Raw genomic sequence first — 21359 nt, 5'->3', positions numbered from 1 at the left:
CTCCGTCGCTTTTCCGTCCGCCGCGCCCGCCCCCCCCCGCCCCCCCCCAGTGCACGCTCCGGTCACGGACCCACTTCGTGACCTTGGGCGAGTGGCTGAGCCTCAGTTTCCCCGTCTGTAAAATGGGGTGAGCCTGCTGAACTCTCGGGGCCGGAATTAGGGTTAGGCAAACCTTGGAGGCCTTGCATGGAGGAGAAGGGAGACCCCAGGGGTTCCGAGGGCCGCAGGGGGTGGGGGAGGAGTGGCCCCTTCCCTCCCGCCCGGGCCCCCAGGGCCGCGGCCCGGGGCCGGAGCTGGACCAGCTCCCGGAACGCTCTCGCGGGGGAGTCTCTCCCAGAATCCTCCGCGCGATGCAAATGAAGGGCGTCTTTTCTGCGCTGGCTGTCATTGGTATCACTCCGGGAAGCGGAGGAAAAAATATAGAGGAAAAATAGGGTTTTGCAAAATTATTGTATTTTACTAAGATTTTAGCTTACATCAACATTACAAAAATTTCCCACCCTATCTTTAAAATGACGAGAGTAGAAGGCTTTATATAGCCTTGGAGAGAACCGGGATTTCTGCCCGGATGACCCTCAGTGGTCTGGGGTGCAGGCTTCAAACCTGTAGCTGTCTAGCGACAGAGTGGTTCAATTCCACCTTTCGGGCGGCAGATGACGTTCTTCCTTTTCCTCCATGTGGGTATCACACACCTTCCTCCCCTACTCCTTCCTGTTTCTCCAACCACACTCAGCCCTCTCTTTCTCTTTCGTGCAATCTACTTCTGGCTTCAATGTGGCCTTGGTCAAGTTCCCTCCTCTTTCCTGGGCCTCAGTTTCTCTATTTGTCAAATGATGGAGTCAAAATGCCATGGTCTCTCAGAGGGTCCCACTAACCTCCAGATGATGGAATAATAAGAGACTAGTCCTTTCTCTGCACTCCCATGCTCCTAAAGCCAACCCAGGACAACTCAATTAAAAGACTCAGTATGAGAGACCATGAAAGAACCTCCAGGAACATTTTGGCAGAGCCAGAAGATCCCAGTGCAGATCCTGGCCCTAAAGTTGCCTCACAGTCCCTTTAAGGTCTACAAATTATTTTGTATAGATTATCTTGTTGAACTCTCACAACAACCCTATGAGATGGGTGCGACTATTCTTCCCATTTTTTAAACTTCTTTTTAAAAATTTATTTATTTTTTATTCTTCCCATTTTACAGATGAGGAAAATGAGACTCAGAAAGTGATTGACAAGGTCTCAGAGCTATTGAGTGTCTGAGGCAAGATTCAAGGCAAGGACTTTCTGAGACCAAAGTCCAGAGTTCTAAACACTAGTCCATTCTGCTGAGATTGTAGAATTTTTAGCTGGATAGGAGAGGGGAGGGGAGTCTACCCTCACTCCCTCCTGCTGCAGAGAGAGTATACCAGCAGGAAAGTATTGGTGATCTAGCTTGGTAAATGGGAGGGCCGCCAAGCCGGTACAACCTCAGTGTCCCATATTATATACAAAGACAATGACCAGAGACAAGTCAAGGAGTCTTCTCTGCTGTCTAGCTAGCCCTCATTCTATTGGAAGAATCTACAAAACGAGAGCCCTTCACTCTGCTAGGGAATAGTGTGGTCAAGACTCCTGACAAGAAGTCCTCTCTGAGGTCTAGCCTCAGTCCTTCCTGTTTCCATTGGTCCCAGCCAGGAAGCTATCACTGGGTCTCTAGCTCCACAACCCTGCCCTCTAGAAATAGATCATCAACAGAGAGTCTGGCTGCTGGCCATTGCCCCTGTTCCCTTGCCTTAGAGTCAGACTTCAGTCATCAGACCCCCTCCTGAAAGTCCTCTGAGCAATCTGGGAAGGACGCTGAAGCAGAAAACCCATTGGAAAGCTAGAAGTTCTCCCAGGAATCTAACTCTGTTCATAAAGATGACCATATCCAAAGAGTGTGTTTTTGTAAAGCCTTTTTATTGGGTGGGTTGAAACACTTGAGGCAGATCCTGGGATTAGAGGGAGAGGGATCACTCAGCCCAACCAACCAGCCCAGCCCCAGCCCCTTCCTGGGGTCAGGTACAAAATACAAAAAATCACAAATACAGCATTGGGCATGGGGGTGAGGGGGAATGGGCTTGGCAGGGAGGAAACCAATAAAGTGTGGATGGCACGAATTCCTCCCAATCAACACATACACACACACACACACACATACACAGGCCCTGAAGGAGGGAGGGACAAATTAGTCATTGAGTTTGGTCACAGGAAAAACTAATCCTTTTTGAAGACAAACACAGAAAGAGAGAGAATGAGACAAACAGATAGGCAGAAATTCAGGAAACAGACTATGAAACAGACAGACAGACAGACAAAATGAGGGAAGAGACAGAGAGAGGGACAAAGTGGTGAAAGGATTACTGAGAAGGGGGCAGAGACAAAGGTAAAATGAAAGATAGAGAAAGCAAGAATACCCTGATTGTTGAGCGTTCACTTCAGCCACATAGTCTGAGGGCCTGGAGGGGCAGGATTATAGCCAGACACACTCGCACACATACATACACATACACATACCATATATATAATATAATATAATATAATATATATATTTATACAGAATAGATATAGTGCCTTTTGAAAACCAGGAAAGGGTGAAATTGTTGAGGCCAGGGATTTGGGGAATGAGGGTGGTTAGTGAGGGAACAGGTCTGGTGTGGAATGTTGTCCATGCAGTAAAAGGGACTAGAACAGGAAGGATGGGGCCCCATTCTCCTAGATTTTTTAAGAACAGGAATTTCTCTTGTTTTCAACAATTCTCAGGGCATGATGAAAAAGAGGAAAAGGAGGCATGGGGAAGGGGCAGCCTGATTGGGTTTTTGGCCTTTTCCTAAGGCCTGGAGGATCTGGCCTGGGGAGGGAGCTAAGGGGATAGCTTAGGGCCTTAGGCCCTCCTGGATTTGTCTCATTGTCCTATTGACTTATCATAGATACTTTGAGATCACCAGGCCTGATTTACAAAAACAATTTTTTTTTTTTAAATCATAGGTGGTCCCCTCTGAATTTGGAGACAGAAAGTCCTGGGTTCGAATCCTTCCTAAAACACTTACTAGCTCTGAGCCCCTGGGCAAATCACTTAATGTCTCAGAGCAGCATTTTCCTCAACTGTAAATGAGGAAATCTGCAAATGTAAAAAACATTAGGTGGGGGAAGTGGGGGTCACAGGAGGAGGGGAGAAGGGGAAGAGAAAGGACCATGGCTAGGCAGAGCCTGGAGCTGGGTAGCCATCCTTAACATCACCCCAATGACAAATAAATTGAGATACCAGTTCCCCAGATTTAAAAAGAAGGAGGTATGGGATACAGTTAGGGGTTAGATGAATATGAATGGGGAAAACCCAGAGCTGGGCACTGAATCACCCAGCCTCCAATAGCAATGGATGCTTTGAGATCACTGTCCTCCAGCACCCCTCCCCCCAAACTACTACTAATTTGAAGCAAAGAAGAAAGAGGGAGGGGTGAGTCTACCAGTTCGGCTAGCCCAAAGGCAGGAAGCCTCAGCTCTGTAACTTCTCCCCGAAGAGAGCTGGCCCATTTTCTGGACGAGATAGGGGAGAAGCTGGCGTCCTAGGCTGGAGGAGTTCGGGGGTGGAGGAAAAAGAAACCCAATAGAGGACAGTAAACAGGAGGCCCATTGAAAGGACCCAGCCTCACTGGCTGGATGAAATGGAGGAAGAGTGTATCAGCTTTGAAGGGGTAGGAGACCCACTCTGGGGTAAAGGTAAACTTTCCCTTCATTTCTCCTCCCCCAAACGGGAGACTGGGGACTGGACTGAACTTCCCTAGTGCCTACCCTTCCCTAAGACCTCATTTCACAGTATAAATACCTCAGCTAGGGGCAAGGGTGAAAGGTGAATCAACCTTCTCTGCCAGCCACATCAAATAAGGAAAGCCCAGAGAAAGTCATCCAAAGCTTGAGGGGTGTGGGGTGGGGGCTGAGGAAGAGGAACCAGGTGAAGGGGATTTACTGGGGAGAAGGGGATAGGAATAATACTGTTTACAAAGGTGGAGGGAGGCTCCTCATCTCCCAATCATGGCTGAGAGAAAGAAGGGAGTTGAGCCTTTCGCCTTTGACTTTGGAAAATGGCTAAATAACTTAATATTCTTTCTAGGGAGAGTGGATGGGAAACAATGACCAGAGGGGCTCTTGGGGAAGGGCTTGAGATTCCATCACAAGAAAGACTTTGAACCCATCCCCCAGACCCTCCCCCTCATCACCCCCTGAAGCCCCCAGCCCCGATGGCTCGCAGGCCATGGCAACCAACAATCTCTCTCCATACCTTTTCCCTCCCCTCCTCCCTCAGGAGCAAGGCCCTCAGGTGCAGCCCCCACAAAGTCTCCGCCTTTCTCACTGGCGACAGTCAGAGTGGAGGTTCAAATAGGCATGGCAGGGCAAGCTCCGAGGGTCGAAGGTTCAGGGCTCAAAGAAGGGCCAGGCATCAGACCAAGGATGAGTGGAATCCCAGCTGAGGAGGGATGGAGGAAGGAAGCCTCGAGTCAAGATGAATCCAGTCGGCCGCCGAGAATGAAGGAAGCCTCAGGTCGAGAGGAATCCGGTGGTTGATGGCCAAGGATGAAGAGAGGCTGACTCAGGTCAATGACCCCTCGAGGATGAAGGGAATCCTCAGGTAGGTGCAGGCCAAAAGATTGGAGGGGGGTGTAGCAACCTCCCCCCAGTTTTTTGTCTCCAGAGAGAAGCGCCCCCTCCCTCTAAAAGTATTCACAGAGCAAGGAGGGAGGGCGAGTTCAGGGAGTCAGAGGACTGGTCGCTGCCGTTGCGCTGAGCACCGCCGCATGCGGAGACGTCCGGGCACGTGAGTACAAACGAGGTGGTATACGAAGGGTTAACAGGGTAGGGGTCGCCGAAGGCTGGGACCTCACTGTGTGTAAAGAGAGAAGCCGTCAGGTCTGGGGGCCCCTCCTGGCCGGGCTCCTGGCTGGTCTGGAAGGGCAGGGGCGGCGGCGGCAGGAACCACCCGAACGCATCGTCCTTAGTGGGCGTGGGCCCAGGCAAAGCTCTCACCTCGGCCAGGGGGCCCCCTGGCCCGGGCCCCTCATCAAAAGGGATCTTGCAGCCCGGCTTATGAGCTGCCAGCACAAACTGCAGCCGCTCCTTCTCCTTCTGGAGTTCGGCGATTTCTGACTCCAACTCTGCCTTCTCATCTTCCAGCTGGTCAGTCTCCTGGTACCCCGGGGCAGCAGGCAGCAGTGGAGGGGGGGGGGGAAAAGAAGAGAGAGAGAAGCCATGTCAGCAGCAGGACTAGGGCCATCTCCTTCTGGCATGGTGCCGGCTTCCAAAGCAATTCCACTTTGATGTGGAATCCCTAAACCAGAGTTCCAACCATGCCTCTGCTAGGGAAGGCCCTACTAGACCAAGATGAGGCTTGCCTAGTGGACCTCAGGTTTCCTCCTTTGTAAAAAGAAGGCATTGAAGTAGACTAGATGAACTCTGAAGTCTCCCTGCCCTTGCACTGCTGGAAGTTGGGCAAGGCCCTTTGGGTCTTTGTGTCTCAGTTTCCCCATCTGTCAAACTGAGGAGTTGAGACCAAATACTCTCTAAGGGTGCTTCGAGATCTGACTTTCTATGACCCCACTGTCCAAGAGGAAATCATCAATAATGATCAGTTGTCAACAGCTTCAGAGTAGGCCAATTTTCTTCTCCAGGCTAACTGGAGTTTCATCCAATGTCAAATTATCCCTATTTCTTTCTAGCCCTGCTAGCCAATCTTCAATTTGATACTGAAAGACTTGTGTGTCCATTCTCTCTTTTTACCATATGTATAGAACCAGAGAATATATATATATATATATATATATATATATATATATATATATAGACTGGAAGCAATCTGGTCATCTATTCTAACCCCTCTTGTTTTACAGTTGAGGAAACTGAGGTCCACAGAGGTCTTAAGTAAATGCCAATCAAGACAGAGAAGGCATATCTAGTTTCTCTTAAGGGTGAAATTTGAACACAAATTTTCAAACCCTGCTCCATAGCTAACACTCTCTTTCTACTGTACTCCTTCTCTCTCTCTCTCTCTCTCTCTCTCTCTCTCTCTCTCTCTCTCTCATTAGGCTAACCAGAGGATTTCTTTATAAAGCTTGGACCATTTCCCCTCCCTCTGCATTGAAGAAAGTACAGCAGTAGAGGGGTGGGGTAGACTTGTCCAGAGTCATGTCTGCTATGGGGGATACAAGGTTCCCATCCAGCTTGCTCTCAGCAAAAGCCAGGCCTCTCCATTAGATCAGTTTCAATATGGTCTGTCCCTCTCTAGGTCAATGGATTCTGGCCCCTGTTAGAAGACATTTAAACCTCCACCCCGAGATGAGGTTGTCTTCCAGATACTGATGGAAGACTTAGGAAGGAATTCAGTTCAAAGTCCAAATTGTGATCAATATTGTACCAAGCCCTTGTTCTAGGTGTTATCAGCCCTTCTTCAGATTGGGGGGGAGGAGCATGTATTTGTCTCCTTCACTACCAGGAGACAAAAGCAGGCACAACGAGCAAAGTATTATTCCTGAAGTGAAATTTTAAGGGAAGATGAACTTGGGTGGGGGGCCCTTCTTGGGGACAAAATGAAATTGGCCAGGGGACACAGCTAGAAAGTCTTCCTAGCCCCAGGGGATCTCAAAAGTAATTTTATTCCCTTGAGATATTGATAGAGTAGAAGGAGTTTTTTGGTTGTCTGTTGCAGAACCTGGACATAGGAAAGTGCCAAAGTAAAAGGGGGGGATGAAGGGGCAGGATGAGAGTCCTTAAGGTGACTCAGAGCTGTGGGGACTCCCAAAAGCATCTGATATAGTCTTATCTCCCTCCTAGGAACTGCTTCAGGGAGGGAAGTACTGCCCACAGTCATACATGGCTGTATCTCTGATGCTTTTGGAAGGTCTAACACTCAATTTTCTCTGATAATAGTTTGAGACTTTCTCCACTCAGCTGCTTTCTAGGGTCTGGCCCTCTGTGGACCCTGACCTGTACTCCAGTCCTTGAACTCCAAAGGACAAGTTTGTCCTGGGGGAGAGTGGGTGACACAAGCTGGTTGAGAATCAAGCTTCTTTCCTTGTGCATGTGGACATACATCCACAGGGGTTCAATGTGGGGAATCTGATCAGATTCACCGTGGGAGGGTCCTTCTTGTGTTTGAGGTAACACCATGGCCCCTACAGGTTGATGGAAAGGCGGGGGGAGGTGAAGAATGGAATTAAAGAGGAAGACTGACTTCATCCCACCCAACCAAGCCTTCTGGGGCCACCATATTAGAAACCCTCACCGCCTGTAGACGATCTGTCAGCTCCCGCCTTCGGTTCCGACATTTCGCAGCAGCCAGCTTGTTTCGTTCTCGCCGGACCCTCCTCTTCTCCTCTTCTTCAGGGGTGAGCTGTGAGGGGAAAGAGAGGGAAGAAAGTAAGTGAGTCTTCTTTCTAAGGAAGTGGCCACCTGGCCCCTGCAACCTAGATCCCCTCCCCAAACTAGACCCCCTTCTCCCTTTCCCTCCAATGATATTTCCTCCCTTTGCTCCACAAGCTCCCATATTAATCCCATAACAATCATTTAAAAACAAAAACCTATCCCTGTCCCTGGAAAGAGGTAGGCCAAGGTCCAGGTGCAGAGGAAGACTCCAAATGAGTGAAGGAGATAGAGGCTGCCCCTCCCCCAATCTGGAGAATGCCCCCAAAGCAGTTCTAAGAGTGGGGATTTGGTGACCTCACCCACCAGGGTTCTTCTCCCCTGCCACCTTCTCTGAGGTTGTCCAGTTACCCTGCCTAGCCCATATGCTCAGGTGCCCTTCAGACTCACCGTTTCTTCTCTGGGCCGTCGAGGTCTGGCCCGTGCAGGACGTGAGGGTGGAGGAGCAGTTGAAGTTGTCCCCGAGGGTCCAGCACCGCTGGCATAGCCACTGATACCAGGGGAAGAGTAGCTGGTGCCAGGTAGGTCATAGGGGTCGACAGTGGGTAGCTGGGGGCCTAGAGGTGGCTGCTGGCCCTGAGATTGAGCCATGGAAGAGATGAGGGTGGGCTGGACCAGCCACTGGAGGTCTTGGCTCGTGGTGATGGCAGTGACCGTGGGCACGAAGGAGCCAGGCATGTCACCAAGGCCAGCACACTCCTGCTGAGAGAGAGATGGGCAGAACCCCGGGCATGCAGACCGAACATACACACACTCACAGACATACACACCCCCCCAACACCCTCGTGGTGAGCCACTGGGTGAGTGCGTGTCACAGGCAGCCAAGCCACCACCACCTACCCCCTTCCACTACACCGTGACGCAGTGGTTAATGAGAGCCGTTCACATCCCTGGCTTTTCCTCCCCCTCTGGAGGTTGCACTGAACAGCTCAAGCCCGTGGTGATTCACACCCAGGTTGGTGACTCCTGCATGTGGATGTGTGTGTGAGTGGCTGTGTGTGTGTATGTGTGTGTTTGTGTAGGACAGAGACCGGAGACCGGAGGACTGAGGGACTCAGGTCCCACACACACTCATACACACATTCCCCACCCCCAACCCCACCCCTGATTCTAGGAGAAGGAAGAAAAGTGATGGTAGGGAGGAGGAGAAGCTGATGGGGATAGGGGGTCTGATTCCACTGTGGCTGGGAAGTTTCTTCCAACTGTGCCTCAGCTTCCTCTCCAGTTACTGAATAGTCCTCAAGTTCACAAGATCGAATTTAGTCCAGAAAGAGGATTCACAGATTACCTAGTTTTAAACCTCCTGATGATTAAGCTGAGGAAACTGAGGCCCCAGGATGCCTTGAGCATATATGCCCAAGTAATAAGCATATTTGCAAAGACAGGATTCAAATCCAGAGGCCTGCCTGAATGCCAGGATAGATAAAAGCCCCGGGGAGAGGGCACTGGGTTCCAGCTCTGTTCATGACCTTGAGTTGCTTCCTTTCCCTTTTTAATCCCTTTTGGGGCTTTAAAGATTGTTCCCCCTCTCAGGCCGATACACACTGCTGTGGGAGATGAAGAGGGATTCTTTAAAAGTGCCCTTCCAGCTCTGACAGCCCTGCTAGGATCAACTTTCACCGGTGCCACCACCAATAAAGAACCCAACTGGTTTTTGGAAATGAGGTAGGACAGGCATGCGCCTGTCTTCTCCTCGGGGCTGTCATCTGAGCCCCCGGGACGGGGCAAGGCAGGAGCAATGGGCTAGAGGGGAAGTGTCTGAGCTCCTGCCCAGGACTGAAAGGCCGGAGGGGTTGTGTCTCATAGTAGGAAGGGAGAGCCTGGCAGCAGCCCGCGGCTCCCTGGGACTGTGCTGGAGCGGTAGGTTTGGCTGAGTGGTGCCCGGCAGGTGTGAAGATGCCTGCACGGAGGTCCTAGGATCTCCGTGGCTATCTCTCCTCCCTTCTCCGGGGTGTTTCTCCATCTCCCCCCCCCCAGTCTCCAAGCTTCCCCAAAGTATCTATCAGATTCTTTCTGCCTTCTCACCCCCCACGGGGCCCTCCCTCCTGCGCAGCCGCCAATAGCCGCGTGGCTTTGAACTTGGAGGTGGGGCGGGGCCTTTGCCAGCGCTAGCGAGCACACGCAACCCCGAACTTCCCACGGGCGCCCGTGAGTTCAAGTTCGGGCCCTGGCTGGGACTTGAACTTGGTTGGAGGGTTATATCTGGAGCGTAGCGCTGGGGGGGAGGGGGACCTTCAATCCCTGAACCCCAGGGGAGGAGGCAGGGGTACTCGAACCCCATCCCTCCCTCCGTCTACAGCCGCTTTCCTCCTCTACCCAGCTTTCCTGCTGCAGCTGCACCCGTTGGGCCCCACCCAAGGTCGCCCTCAAGGACCTAGGGCTATCACAGCTGCTGGGCGACACCCAGTCGTCCTATGTCGCGATGGAGCGGCATGGGGGAGGCGGGGAGCACTCTATATTAGACACAACGTGGTCCCAGACTGGATCCCGGGTCTGAAAACAGCGCTCCCGGGACCTGTCGCGAGCCTCGTCGGGTCGCTACACTGCTACCCCTCCCATGTCCCGATAACGAGGCCCAGGTTCCAACTATAGAGGTTACGGACTGGGCTCGGGGAGAGGATGCCTGGGAGAGGAGGGGGGCGCAGCGAGCAAGGAGTCAACTCTTGCAGGCCATTGGCTCCCCTCGTCGGCTCCCGAAGCCAATCAGCGGCTCGGCCTCTTCCCCCCGCCCTGCCTCCCTTAGCAACGTGGCTCGGGCGTTCCAAAATAGAAGACTCCCCGGGACGTCAGGGGGAGGGGGTGCGGCGGCGGTGGGGAGGGGGGCGGGCCGAGCGCCGTGCGTGCCCCGCGTCAGACGGAGGATTCCAGCGCGTCAGCCCTTACGCACGGGTCCCCCGTTACGTTCCAGCGCCGGAGGCGGAGGGGGTTCGAGACCCGCCTCCCCTTCGGGCGCCCTGGGCTAGTAAGTCTGCTCCGAATGGGGGGCGCCCTGCACCGTGCCTTCCCCCCAGATTGTTTGCAGGGTCCCTGTTTGCAGAGCCCCCTGCGCAGCCAGCTGGCCCCTGCACTGCTCTGTTCGGGGCGTGCGTCCCCTCTAAAACTCCCAAAGCGGGTTCAGGACCGCCCTCCCCCCCCGCCCTTGCTCCCGCCCGCCAGAGCTCCAACTCTTCTTCGTTTGTCTGGAGATTGCAAAGAGGTTTGCGCTTGGAGACCCCGCTAGCAAGACAACGTTTTGTTGTCTTTCCCGAAGCAAGTTTCAGTTTATACACTAATCACCTACCGAGCCGCCCGTATGCGGTCAGTCTAACCCGCTGGCTTCCTTGTCCAGTGGGGAAACTGAGGCACCTCGTTAACCGTGTCAGGGAGGAAGTGAGGGAGCTATCGCTCCGGACCCTTCACTCCGATCGGACCCCGGCGCCCCTCACCCCACCCCCATCCCCTTCACCCTGAGCTTGCTTGCTGACCGGCGACGGAGGGCTTTCTGGCCCCAGCGCCTACCTGGGAGGCAGCGGCAGTCGTGGGGCTGCCAAAGGAGTCCACTGATGACAGGTACTGGGACTCGGCCGACGGCGACGAACTACACCGGGAGGCGGAGTCGTAGTCTCCGGGGAAGGCTTGAAACATCTCCCCGGGCACCCCAGGGGGTGGCCTGTGACCGCGCTGGGGCCGCCTGGAAGCCAAGGCTGGACCGAGGGTGGGGGGACTCGGCACGAGAGGAAAAAAACAAACCGATAAAGAGTCCGGCGGTCCCGGTGGCCCCCAAGTCCAGGGGGGATGGGGATGTCAGGTCCAAGTCCTGAAGTAGTATCCCCCGACGCTGTAATGTGGAGAGACGGAGGGAGCTCTCTCTCTTTGGAACCCCGTCCCCTCCCCTCCCCTGCCCCGCTTGTCCGACGCCGGGGGGCTAAGGGGGGGGCAAATCTTCCCTCGAGGGGGAGGGGGAGAAGGCCCCGTCCCCCCTTGGCTCCAAGCTCTGCGTTCCCGCTTAGTGGAATCCCGCCTGGCCCCCGGCCCCGCACGCCTGGGAAGCAGCTGGAGAGTGAGCGGCGGCGGCGACAGTTAAGTCCCGGGGCCAACCAAGAAAAAGAGCGAAGTCCGCGGGCGCTGTCCGGGCACGGCAGGGAGAAGCCCTGGTAAGATAGAGAGATGGAGAAAATCGCTGCCCGTCCCGCTCCGTTCCTGCACCGCACTCCCCGCTCCCGAAAAGCTTATGAATGAGAGGCCAGGCGAGCTCGGGGCTCCTTTATAGCGCGGGGCACGCCCCCCCCCGGCTTACGTCACCCCCCTCGCAAAGGGAGCCCTGACCCTCCCCCAAGCCCAGATCCCGGCACCGCCTCCTCCCGCCTGCTCGGCCCGGGACCCCCGGACGCGCCCGACCCCGGACGGGCTCCGGAGAAAAGGATCAACCCCTCTCGAACCTGTCCAAGTGCCCCCGGGAGCCCCCTCGCCCTGCCCCCAGCGCGCTCTTTCGGCGGGGAGGGGGATCCCTCCTGTCAGCGCCCCGCCCCGAGCGGAGTTCCTGTGACGCAATTAGCCATATATGGAGCTCATCGGCTGGGCTCCGAGTGTTTGTTTGGTATCCTAGCAATGACGTCAGAGGGAATCCCTCTCGCTTGCTTTCTCGCTCGCGCCTGCGCAGAGCAGCTCCCCAACTCTGGCTCACTGGGAGCGCTGTTAGGCTGTTATTAATAGAAACTTTTACTATCCGCCGCCCGGGGCTTGAAGGAGAAGGCCAGGTAGGGCCAAAAAAGAGCAGAGTGGCGAAGACGGGGATAACTGCCCCAGAGGGAGTCTTGGGGACCCCGTTCTCCCCGCAGGAGTCCCGGCTGCCGGCCAAGTGTTCCCCCCAAGTCCACGCCCACGCCCCAAACTTCCCCCTTGCCACCTTCCTGACCCAATCGGGTTCTACGGAGGGGCTGGCACGTGTGACCACTGTAGACATGGGACAGGACATGGTTTTGAAGCCTATAGACATGCGGGGTCTATTTCTTAGGAGGATTGTTATTAAGCGCAGAGCTAGAAGGGCTCTTAGAACGCATCTGGTCTACTTTCCTCATTTGACCGCGGAACAAACTGGGAAGGGAAAGGAATGTGCTCCCCAGGCCCCACCTTTTGCAATAAGCCGCCTGCCCTCCGAGAACATCTCCAGTTTAGCCGGTCTATAGTTCCTTTGCTCCCATGGCTGCTGTTTGCACGCTGTCTCCCTCACTACGCTGTGAACGCCCTGAGAGCACCGGTTACCTTTTACCTTCCCTTTTATGCACAGCTCTTAGCACACAGTGTTTGCTACAAGCGGGTGCTTAATGAATGCCTGTTGCCTTAGCTCTAGCTCGGCCTTCAGTCCCAGCTTGGCAGCTTGCAGGGCCTGCGTTTCATTCCAGTACACCTGAAAAAGTGGGGGCAGGGAGGCCAGGGACCGTGAATCTGGGACATGCAGTTGAATTCCTTCCTAGTTCTGCATCCCTTCCCAACACTGGATTTCGGATCAGATCTGACTTAAAGACCCAGCTTTGCACTTAGTGACCTTGGACAAGTCACTTAACCTCTGGAAGACTGAGTTTCTTCATCTATAAACAGAGGGATCTGAACTAGTCCACTCCAGCTCTCCTAGTTGAGCTCCAGACAGGTTAAGCACCCAAGGCAACATAAGTAGTAAACAGAAGAACCCAGATTGTCTGATGGAATTTCTGGCACTTTCCATTTATGTTTCATTGGATTAGGTGTCAGATTTACACCACGACAATCCTATAATTTTAGGTGATCCCTCCCAGCTCTGAGACCACTCTCAACACAATCAGAGATGGTACAGGCCCCGGTTCATAGGCAACATCAAGTTGCCAGCCCTCGAGGCTTATATGGTTCTCCCTTCCCTACAGTGCCCAGCACAGGGATGTTAGACTCTTTGCATTTCAAAATCAAAGGCATTCCTACTTTCATAGAACATAAAATGTCAGGGCCAGAGAAAGGAGGAGACACATTGGGAGGAGGGGCATGTGAGGAACCTAGAGGAGGAGACTAAGAGGCAGAAAAGAGACTGGCAGACAGTGAAGGAGAGACAGAGAGGACAGTTAAAAAGAGAGAGATAGAAGGACTGAGGGGGAGACTGGGAGACAGAAAGGAGGGATAGTAAGAGGGAGGTTGATAAATGAGAGAGAAAGAGAGAGAGGGAAAGGAAAAGGAAGAAGATTGAAGGACTGAAACAAGACTGATGAATAGAAAGCCTGAGAAATAGGAGAGAGACAGAGAACAAAAGGAGAGACAGAGAGAGGAGCGTGAGGGACAAAAGCTGCGCAGCAGAGGAGAGACAGAGAGAGAGAAAGGATCAGGATGAGGGAAAGCTGGCTACAAAGGGGAGAGTCTTAGGGACAGAGGGAAAAAATGAGTAATAGGGCAAACTGAGAACTAGAGAGGGAGAGATTGGGAAGCAAGTGGATAGAGCCCAAGGGACAGAAAGGACAGACCAAAGGCTCTCAGGGGCAAAGAGGATAGACTAAGGAACAGAAAGGGAGATGCTGAATGGAAAACGGGAGCTAGAGGGACAGAGAAGGAAATATGGGAGGGAGGAATGAAGAAGAGAGATGGAAAAAGAACAAGAAGGAGAAACTGAGGAACATGTGAGTGGAGACTGGAAAAAGCTTGGGGTGAAGGTAGACCATGACGGCCACCACCCTCCACCCCCTCCCTTTGGCTACCCCCTGTCTGCCCAAGCATCCCCTGGGGCCACCAGACAGGGTGGGCCAGGCTGAAAGGGATAAGCAGAAATGGTGACACAGACTAACAACAATGACTGCACCGCAGAAGCGACAACCTACTCCCCTTCTTCCCACCTGGGGCAACACCACCTCACACAGAGGAAGCTCATTTGAGGACGGAGCCGCCAGGGAAGGCAAAGCCCTCAGGCCAAAGGTTAATGAGAACTGCTCACAGTTTTCCAGCTCTTTAGAGGGAGGGGAGGTACTTCAAACTCTAATAGCCTCTTTCACAGATGAAGAAACTGAATGAAGCCTGGAAAGCTGAAATGTTCGACTGCCCGGGGTCACATAGCTAATGACTTAGCGAAACCTGGAAAGACTAATCTAGGAAAGTCTCATCCTGGAAGAGGAAATTTAGGGGTATGAAATTCAGATGCCTGGATCTTTCAGTTTCTGGGATGCCCGTTTGATGAGAAGTCAGATAACTGGTTTCTATTCCCTGAAGGTCCCTTTAGGGGTTAAGAATATTGAGACCTTAGAGAAAGAAATGTAGTGTGAAAAGTATAGGTGTTTTGAGATCCGCTGGCCGAAGCTTAATGGGCAGGGTGTAGAGAATCTCTTTCAGAGATGAAATAAGGGAGGAGAAGGGAGGAAAAGGGAGTGCCTACTATGTGTCAGTCACTGTGCTAAGCATTTTTACAAATACCATCTCATTTGATCCTCATAATAATGCTGTGAGGTAGGTGCTATTATGATCTCCATTTTACAGTTGAGGAAACTGAGGCAAACAAAAAGTGATTTGCGCAGGGTCACACAGCAAGTAGGTGTCTGAGGTTGTATTTCAACTCAGATCTTCTCGACTCCAAGCCCAGTACCTGCACTCAGTTGGGAGGTCCCCAAACTGAGGAGCGCTACATTTCTCTTCTCAGACCACTGACACAGGCTAACAACAGAAACGACTTTATGTTCACCACCAGGCACAGCCTAGCCAGCAGGAGACCCTCCATTTATAATCCTGCATAGCTTTGGACCTTTCCTACACTCAGCCTAGTTTCCTCTTCTGTAAAATTAGAGTATTAGAACATCTCATGTGACTCCAGCTGAAAGGGAGCTTGGGGAGCAGCATATCTAATACTTCATTTGACAGATGAGGAAACTGAGACCCGAAGAGGTTCAGTGACTTGCTCACATAGTAAGCAGGGAGCTGAGATTCAACTCAGGTCCTCTCTTTTCAATTCTATCCTCTTTTCTACTTCACTCCACTGCATTTTTTAGCCTTTAAAGCCTTCCTGGCTCTGACGTTCTATACTGGATGATTTCAGGACTTGTCTACTTTTGACGTTCTGTGTTTTAAGATCCCTTCCAGACTGGACATCTATTCTTTGTTCTAGGTCGTTCGTGCTTCTGAAATTCTATGGTTAATGTGTTGAAGTTCCTTCTAGCTCTGACATTCCCTGTTCTAAGGCCTTCCCACCCTTGACATTCCCTGTTCCAAGGGCTCCCCCAGCCCTGACATTCTCTGTTCCAAGGGCCCTCTCAGCCCTGACATTCTCTGTTCCAAGGGCCCTCCCAGCCCTGACATTCCCTGTTCTAAGGGCCCTCTCAGTTCTGACTTTCCCTGTTCTAAGGACCCTCCCAGCCCTGATATTCCCTGTTCTAAGGACCCTCCCAGACCTGATATTCCATGTTCTAAGGGTCCTCTCAGTTCTGACTTTCCCTGTCCTAAGGTCCTCCCAGCCCTGACATTCCCTGTTCTGAGGGCCCTCCCAGTTCTGACTTTCCCTGTTCTAAGGACCCTCCCAGCCCTGATATTCCCTGTTCTAAGGACCCTCCCAGACCTGATATTCCATGTTCTAAGGGCCCTCTCAGTTCTGACTTTCCCTGTTCTAAGGTCCTCCCAGCCCTGACATTCCCTGTTCTGAGGGCCCTCCCAGCCCTGACATTCCCTATTCTGAGGGCCCTCCCAGCCCTGATATTCCCTATTCTAAGGCCCCCCCCCAGACCTGATATTCTCTGTTCTAAGGGCCCTCCTAGCTCTGATTTTCCCTGTTCTAAAGTCCTCCTAGCTCTGACATCCCCTATTCTAAGGACCCTCCCAGCTCTGACATCCCCTGTTCTCAGGTGTCCTCCATGTTCTAAGGGCCCTCCCAGATCAAACATTCTTAAGTCCTTTTCAGTTCTGAAATTCTATTTGTTGACTGTGTGGAATAGGGACAAGTTTTAGAACTGGACTGTTTCATTATAGTTGGCATGACCAGTCTCCAAGCAGGGGGAAGGGAACAAAAGTAGGATCAAGGAGAGAGAAAGAATGAGAGGAGGAGAAGGATTCAGAAAAGACCAAAGAATTGAAGACTAGGAAAGGTGAAGAAGGTCTTACCGATGATTGGGAGCTGGCCGACAGCACCATTTAGTTGAATTATGATCCCTGAAAGCCTTTGATTTGAGCTAGACCTCTGGGATCATCTAGTCCAGTCTTACCCTCAGTGCAGAAATCCCTTCTATAGCCTCCTTCGCAGGAATTTAACAAGTCTCTTCAGGGTCAGGTAGCTCAGTATGTCTCACTCTTGGGTTAGTCAACTCAGTAAGAGAAACTATTTTTGAAGTCAGTCTGAGGAGAAGAAAAGGCTGTGGAGGGGTAGTGGCACCATCAGCTCTCAATCTCTGCCTCCAAGCCTCCCTCCTACTCTTCCCAAGTTCTGGGGGCTCACCTTCACTTTCCATCTGACACCAGGCATTATTTTGACAATCTCCTGGGACAGCTGTCCAGCTTCTGTCAGATATCACTTGGCATGGCTATCCCTGGAGTTGATTTATCCAGCTGTTTCTCTGGGGCATCCCATTCCAGGACTTCTCCTCTTCCCCTCCTCACCTCCACCTGATAGGATTATTAATTCCCTCTCAAGCATGTGTGGTGCAAGAGCGACCTGCTACTCTACAAGAAGTGTTTTTTCATCAACACTTTTGTTAGCGTTTTCTCCCCCACCCCCAAGTACGTTGTATTTCCTCTGCTTTTCGATTTTGTATTTACTTAAGTGTGGCCATCCTATAGCAAGATAACTCCTTGAAGGAGCTGGTGGTTTAATTTGGGTTATTCTATTCCTAGCACCTAGCACAATGCTGTCACCACAGGTACTTAAGAAAGAAATATTTCTTTAATTCAGTTGATTCCCTTCAGTGCCTGACTCTTCTGAGTAGAAAGACACAACTGTACTCTCAATAACAGACATTTATATTGAATTTAGATTTAACTACATATATATATATATATATATATACACACATGTATCTTTCTCACTTGAGTCTCATCACAATGCTATGCAGTATGGACTATAGGTATGGTTATTCCCATTTTACAGATGAGAAAACTGAGGTTCAAAGAGGAACTAAGGAATCTGCCCAGGATCACACAGCTAGGAAGTGTTGGAGTCAACCTTCAGACCCAGTCTATGCTAACGCTCAGTCCAGGGCACTTTCCATTATCCCAAAGGTCCCACCTTTCACTCTTGGGCCTTGAAGCAGTGTTTTGAACTTTGGTGGCATCTGATTTCCATTGTTGGTAGGTAGGTCAGTCCTTGGAGTGGTTGGAAAAAAGAAGACTGCCCAATGCTGTTGACAATGATCAGAGAATGTTGGAATGCTACAGCTAAGAACACAAATCACAGAATTCCAGAGCTGGCAGGGTCCTTAGAAGATGTAATAGAGAATTTTGGACCTTGGAGACCCCTCTGACGAAAGCATGACAGAGCCAGGAAGGATCTTGGAACAAAGGACATATATCAGAGCTGGGAGGACTCTTTGAACATAGAATACTAGACTTTATAAGCCTTAGAAGGTAGAATGGCAGCCCTGGGGCTGGATGTTAATACATAGGACATGAAATGGCAGAGCTTGAAGGGCCCTTAGAAGCCAAGTCATTATCTTACCTTTGAGAAACCTAGGACTTAATCCTGTTGTGGAGTTTCAGAGTCCTCTTGCCCTAAGAGGACTAGGAATGTTGAGGTCAGTTTCTGTGCTTATGGAGATAACTTGCAGGAACTTGTGTCAGCAGGTCTGGTCTGTTGGGCAAGAGTCTGAGGATAACTTTACAAGGTCCGAGCTCTCACCCATCATGTCTACCCGCCCCCTTCTACCAGGTCCCACAGAACCCAGAGACACAAAGATTTCTATTAAAGAGATTCATTTGACCCATCTTTACCAACCCTTTCTAGCAGCGTGACTCTGGGCCATCCAAACTCTTCCAAGTCTCGGATTTTTTTCTTCATGAGATCAGAATAGTAATTTATCGATTTCACAGAGTGTTTGCTTGGGAAACACTTTGTAAACCTTAAAGGTCTCATAAGCTCATAAGGGAAGAGCCAGAAAGGACCTTATAGATCACTCAGTTTAGCCCCTTCACTTTACAGATGAGGAAACTGAGGCCAGTTTCCTGTCAAGTAACTAGACCAAAGTCACACAGTTTGGGAGGGGGAGGAGCAAATAGGATTTGAACCCACATCTTCTGACTTTAAATTTCACACCCTTTACACAATAACATCTTGCCTCTAGAAAAAATGTGCATTATTTTAATGGAGGATGAAGAGCATGGTTATTATGTAATGGAGAAGGTAGAACATGTTTTCTTATTGTTACTACTCATTTCATTCTCAGGGCTCAGAGTAAGAAAAACTCTTTGTGGATTGGAATAGTTAGGAGGGCAGGTGGGAAAGGAGAGACACATCACTGTGATGCCTTTCCATACTGTATTAGCCCTGGAAGGGACCTTATCAGTCATTATTTCTAAGACCCTCATTGTCCAGAGCAGAGAATTTTGGCCCAGAAGAAGAAAAGGGATTTGCCCATGGTCACACGACCAGTAAATGAGTCGGATAGCAGAGAGACTAAAACCGGAGTCTCCTCATTCCCAAAGCACACGTCGGGGAAGGAAGAGAGACGTGACCAGCGGTTAATTTCTTACCCCCATTCATTCGTGCAGAGGTCAAAAAGAGGAACCTGGAGGGATTGTGGTGAGACCTGGGGAAAGATGGGAAAATCAAGAAGGAGATCTTGACGTCTCTGTCCTTGGAGAGGCACGAAGTCAATGATCTATGAGCCTCTGAGCCTATGATGCCCCTTCCCAATATGGGATTCTGTTTTCCCATTCTTCTGATTCTATGGCAGTACTGGCTGGACCTGAAGTAGGAGAGACCTAGTTCTCACGCTAACTGCTGTGTGGCTCAGTTCTCCACTCTGTCCAACCCAAATCTCTATAGTTTCCTCTTTCATAAGGTTCTCGTGGGGATCCAATGAAATCATTCATATCGAAAAATCGATCAATCAATCAATAAACATTTATGCAGCTCTTAGGTGCTAGGAATGTCAAGACAAAAATGAAACAGACCCTGATAGTGAGAAATTCACGTTCTATCGAAGAGAGGAAGCAGGTACAGAAGTTAAAATACAGCAAGCATTTGGCAAACCTTCAGCAACTAGGTGGCTTGAAATCAGGAAGATCCAAGTTCTTACTAGCTGTGTGCCTCTGGGGAAATCAGTTCTCTTGAGACTTCCTCAGTTTCCTCAACAGTAACATAGCATTTACTTTCCCAGGGTTGCTATGAGACTATGCTTAGTATAGTTTGGCACACAGTAAGTGATATATTTATATAGAAAGCTATGCTGCCTTACTGTGTGCCAGACTCTGTGTGTGTGTGTGTGTGTGTGTGTGAAATCTGTTTATTCCCTTCTCTGTGGGGACCCACAGTTTAAGAAGAGCTGAAGGGTTTGAGAGTGGAAAAAGTTTAAGAAGCCCTGCCCTAGAATGCTAGTAAATATAGTACGCTATTAGCTGAGGGACCTTGGGCAAGTCACTCTGAGTCTCAATTTTCCCCTCTGTAAAATGGGGCATAATAATGGCCTAGTACAGTGATGTCAAATTCAAACAGAAATGGGGCCCACCAAATTGTCCATAAGGGTCCCCCATATGGACTGCATAAAAAACTGCATGTAGGGGGTGGCCAGGTAGCACAGCGGGTAAGAGCACCAGCACCAGTGTTGAGAAGACCTGGATATCGAATCCCGGGCTCAGACACTTAGCACCCACCCAGAAACACCTGGCCGTGTAACTTTGAGCAAGTTACTTAACCCCAATTGCTTAGGGGTGGCCAGGTGGCTCAGTGAGTAAGAGCACCGGCTCCAGTGTCGGGATGACCTGGATCAAATCCGGGCTCAGATACACTCAGCACCACATCCAGAAATAACTGGCTGTGTAACCTTGAGCAAGTTATTTAACCCCGATTGCTTTAAAAAAAAAAACTGCATGTATATGTTTACATATGTATTCCTTTTTTATTGGTACATCACAATACATAAAAACCAGATAGGAATTACATTTTCATCTGGTTCTAGCCACACTTGGGAGGGTTTTGGGTCCCGTGTTTGATACCTCTGACCTGACTGATAAGAAGTTGGACTTGGAGTCTCAATCTTGCCTCAGACACTAGCCTAGAACCTGGCACATAGTAGGTCCTTAACTGATGAGTATTGACTGGGTGATCCTGGGCACGTTTCCTCCTCTGTCAAATGGAGATAATAAAAGGCTCTGACTCACAGGATTGTTGTGATAACCAAATGAATGAATACTTGTAAAGTGCCCTGTGAACGCTGAATGCCATAGAAGTGTCATGATTCCGATTATTTGCAGTATGTCTGTCCAGGGCTTAGACCAGATGATCTCAAAGGCCATTTCTAATACGAAATCTGTGATTCTCCCACACAAGGCTCTTAAGAAAGAAAGTCATGCTTCATGAACCTTCCAATGCTGGAGAAATGGCTGCATCAGATACACAAAGAAAAAAAAAATCCCCATTTTTCTTTCTAGGCTTCCTTTCACTCCTGACACTTTCTCCCTGGGAGGTCTGGCCTGATTCTTTGCCTTTCCGGGCTGCTTTTGTTCCATGTACAGTACTGGGGGCGGTGCTGACAGGGATCTCTGAAGGGCTTTCCTGCTGTACTCTGGGAGCCCCACACACCTTTACACATGACATCTTCGGCCTCTGGAACCCAGAAGCTCTCCCCCTCCCTGGCCTGGCTCCTCTGGGGGCCCGCCCCTCTTCCTCCTGAGCCGCAAACTTCCTCCTGGGGCTGGTCAGGGGTGGTCCAGTCCCTGACTCACGCTACCCTCCAGGCCAGCAGAGAGGTCAGTGAGGGGGCGCCCCATAGGCCAGAGGGCCAGACATACCATGAGGAGGTGGAGGAGGCGGAGAGAGG

General features: G+C 51.0%; 1 protein-coding gene and 1 non-coding gene across 3 annotated transcripts; one reads left to right on the top strand and one right to left on the bottom strand.

The window, feature by feature from the left end:
* Positions 1 to 562: 562 nt before the first annotated feature.
* On the top strand, positions 563 to 649 carry TRNASTOP-UCA (transfer RNA opal suppressor (anticodon UCA)). The gene has a single exon. It is a non-coding gene; the product is annotated as a tRNA-Sec (tRNA).
* A 1283-nt stretch (positions 650 to 1932) lies between these two features.
* On the bottom strand, positions 1933 to 11637 carry FOSB (FosB proto-oncogene, AP-1 transcription factor subunit). Of its 2 annotated transcripts, none has more exons than XM_069089042.1 (4): positions 10924 to 11637; positions 7816 to 8127; positions 7289 to 7396; positions 1933 to 5196 (listed from the first exon to the last, which is right to left on the bottom strand). In XM_069089042.1, the coding sequence occupies exons 1-4, from the start codon at positions 11047 to 11049 to the stop codon at positions 4735 to 4737; spliced, it is 1008 nt and encodes a 335-aa protein (XP_068945143.1). In that variant the 5' UTR covers positions 11050 to 11637; the 3' UTR covers positions 1933 to 4734. The 2 variants fall into 2 exon arrangements, with proteins under 2 accessions (XP_068945143.1, XP_068945144.1); XM_069089043.1 differs by having other exon boundaries at positions 7816 to 8124.
* Positions 11638 to 21359: the final 9722 nt, after the last annotated feature.

Source organism: Petaurus breviceps, unplaced genomic scaffold, assembly GCF_028583685.1.
Source record: "Petaurus breviceps papuanus isolate PSGF00001 unplaced genomic scaffold, PetGlider_PUasm1.0 185, whole genome shotgun sequence".
NCBI lineage: Eukaryota > Metazoa > Chordata > Mammalia > Diprotodontia > Petauridae > Petaurus > Petaurus breviceps.
The sequence above is the reverse complement of the archived record's forward strand: the minus strand, read 5'-3'. Positions and strand labels throughout refer to the sequence as shown.

Excerpts from the sequence above, each read along its gene's own strand:
- FOSB (XM_069089042.1), bottom strand. The coding sequence starts at position 11,049 with ATGTTTCAAGCCTTCCCCGGAGACTACGACTCCGCCTCCCGGTGTAGT. Across the intron at positions 8,128-10,923 it reads CGACTGCCGCTGCCTCCCAG|CAGGAGTGTGCTGGCCTTGG; the intron begins GTAGGCGCTGGG and ends TCTCTCTCTCAG. Across the intron at positions 7,397-7,815 it reads GACGGCCCAGAGAAGAAACG|CTCACCCCTGAAGAAGAGGA; the intron begins GTGAGTCTGAAG and ends TTCCCCTCACAG.